At 43.5% G+C, this 3,000-nt stretch overlaps 1 protein-coding gene across 1 annotated transcript; it reads left to right on the top strand.

Moving 5' to 3' along the window:
• The first annotated feature begins 596 nt into the window (after positions 1–596).
• Positions 597–2,459, top strand: LOC121972320 (pectinesterase-like). The gene is made up of 2 exons (XM_042524001.1): positions 597–1,464; positions 1,768–2,459. Exons 1-2 carry the CDS (start codon positions 597–599, stop codon positions 2,457–2,459), a joined length of 1,560 nt encoding a protein of 519 aa, XP_042379935.1.
• Positions 2,460–3,000: the final 541 nt, after the last annotated feature.

Genomic DNA, 3,000 nt, shown 5'->3' with positions numbered 1-3,000 from the left:
ATTTCAAACAAATTAAATTAATGTCATAATCAATCCTAACAAATCAAATCAATCGGGCATGACCAAAGCCTAGTTAGGCCAAGTTGCTCATGCCAAGTCCGATAAGATGAATGAGTCAAGCCTAATCAATTAAGATCTACAGAATAATAATATTAATTAAGTAAAGTACTGTTTAGTAATGAAGTTGACCTTCCTTAATTAGCACGTACGATTTGTTCTAATTGAATATATATATATATTTACAAGGAAAGGAACGGAGATCATGTAAATATGACAATTAAATCAAATAAAATATCAATATATATTTTTTTTTATTGATTTACACTTATCCAATCAAATAATTATATATTGATCATGTTATTAATGAAATTGACCGATCGATAAGCACAAATAAATTATACAAGGAATGAGATCGTCGAAATATAAATTTTGTATTGATTTACACTTATCCAATTTCATAATATATTGATCACAAACGAATTGAACCTGAACCTGAACCTGAACCTTATATAAACGAAGAGCATGCATGCATGCAGCCGTACGTTTAATTACTTATTCTTCAATTCATCAAGAAAGTTTCTGCGAATTCTGCATCCATGGCGAATTTTTTGTTAGCTTTCCTCCTCCTCCTGCTGCTGCTACGGCTAGAACACTGCTACGGCGAGCCGATGGTGTCATATTGTTCCCGCACCCCCTACCCTGACGTGTGCAGCTCCATGGTCAATCGGTCCGACTCGGTCTTTGAGCAGTCGTCGTCGCTGACTTGGAATGGATTCCGTGATCTCCTCCACCGGGCCACCCTCGAGAGGGCCGTCCTCGCCCACCAGCGGGCCGGGGAGAGGAACCCGAACCAGTTCGACGAGCCGAGGAGACGGGCCTGGACTGACTGCGTCGAGCTGCTGGCTGATACGGTCGGCCTAGTGAACCGGTCGCAGGTTCGCCCGGGTCACGACGCACAGACGTGGCTCAGCGCCGCCATGACGAACCAGCGCACGTGCCGCGATGGCTTCCTCGAGCTCGGTTTGACGGCGCCGGTGATAGACGACGGCGAGCTAACAGAGTCGATCAGTAACTTGCTCGCCGTTAACAACGCGATGCTGATTGCCGCCGGTGGGCAGCATAAACGGCGCCGCCGTTTGGGGTTATTGTTCCCGGAGTGGGTGGCGGCGGCCGACCAGAAGCTACTGGCGGCGTCGGACGTGAAATCGGATCTCGTGGTCGCGAAGGATGGCTCTGGCGACTACAAATCCATTGTCGAAGCCGTGGCGGCTGCGGCCAAGGCGAGGGGAGGAAGCACGGCGAGGTTCGTCATTCACGTGAAGGCCGGCGTCTACGAAGAGTACGTGGAGATTCCTAACTCGATGGAGAATTTAATGATGACCGGCGACGGGATAGATGCTACTGTGGTGATGGGGAACAGGAGCGTTAAAGGCGGCTACCGCACCTTTCAATCGGCCACCTTCGGTTAGTTATATATATAATGTTTACATCAACTAACTAACTAACTAACAGTTAGTTGTAGTTTTTTTACCAGCGATAAAAAGTACTAGTTTAATTAATTGCAAAATTAAACAATCATACAAGAAATAGATTTTCCCTTTGCTAGCTTCTAATTAATCAATAATTTCTAAAACTATTTGATTTCATTTTACTCGATGTATCAATAATTTCTAGGACCTACGTATTATTGATCTATTTAATTAATATTTCTTCAAATTGGTCAGGATCCGTTTAATTAATGTTTGTAATTCAATGTACATTGATCAGGCGTATCAGGAAACGGATTCATCGCCCGCGACATGACATTCGAAAACACGGCCGGGCCGGAAAAGGGACAGGCGGTGGCGCTCCTATCCAAGTCCGACCACTCCGTCTTCTACAGATGCAGCTTCAAGGGTTACCAGGACACCCTCTACGTCCACTCCCAAAGACAGTTCTACCGAAACTGCGACGTCTACGGAACCATCGACTTCATCTTCGGCAACGCCGCTGTTGTCTTCCAGAACTGCAACCTCTACGTGAGGCGGCCTATGAACGGCCAAGCGAACGTTGTCACGGCTCAGGGCAGGAGCAGCTCGAACGAGCCCACCGGCATATCGATCCACAACTCCGTCGTGGCTGCAGCATCCGACCTCGCGCCGGTGCAGGGGTCGTTCAGGACGTACCTCGGCCGACCGTGGAGGGAGTATTCGAGGACGGTGGTGATGAAGACAAAGCTGGAGGACTTGATCGACCCGGCGGGGTGGTTGGAGTGGAATGGCAGCTCCCCACCGAGCACGTTGTACTACGGGGAGTTCATGAACACTGGCACCGGCGCCGACACGAGTAGGAGGGTGAATTGGAGTGGTTATCACGTGATCAATAACTCGTCTGAAGCTGAAAAATTCACCGTCGGAAGCTTCTTGTCCGGCGACTCGTGGATACCATCCACCGGCGTTCCTTACACACCAGGCCTATAAATTAATTATACATTGTGCTATATAAATAAAGGGGCAAATTGGAATAAATTGTGTTTCTAGGTAAAAAATTAAATTTTTTTTACTTTGTTCTATCTTCGAGTCATGAGTCATCGTATGTTTATCATTGCACAATTCATTATTGCAAACCCTCCATCTAATCATGTGGCTCCTATTTAAGTGAGTCGGTGAGTTAACTTAATTAAAAAATATCCTTATAAAAAACACTTATTAAAATTGATTACTTTTAAAAATTTAATATCGCTTTTAACGACACATTTTATAATTATAACGTCACTTATTAGCACTTTAAATTTTATAATTTTTTTATTCTAAATGATAGATGAATTATGATGATATATAAATATTAAATTCAAGTTATATATATATTTTAAATGAATTTAGCAATATAATTTTTATAAATTATTATAATGACATTTATTAATATCATTATATATCTTAAGTTAAGAGAACATTTTAAAATAATCGTCATTCACCCCTTATGTCACGCTGGGCACTGCTTGCACAGGAATCTTCCCATGCT

The sequence above is a fragment of the Zingiber officinale genome, chromosome 4A (genome assembly GCF_018446385.1).
Source record: "Zingiber officinale cultivar Zhangliang chromosome 4A, Zo_v1.1, whole genome shotgun sequence".
Lineage (NCBI taxonomy): Eukaryota > Viridiplantae > Streptophyta > Magnoliopsida > Zingiberales > Zingiberaceae > Zingiber > Zingiber officinale.
This window is presented reverse-complemented; position numbering and strand designations above follow the sequence as displayed.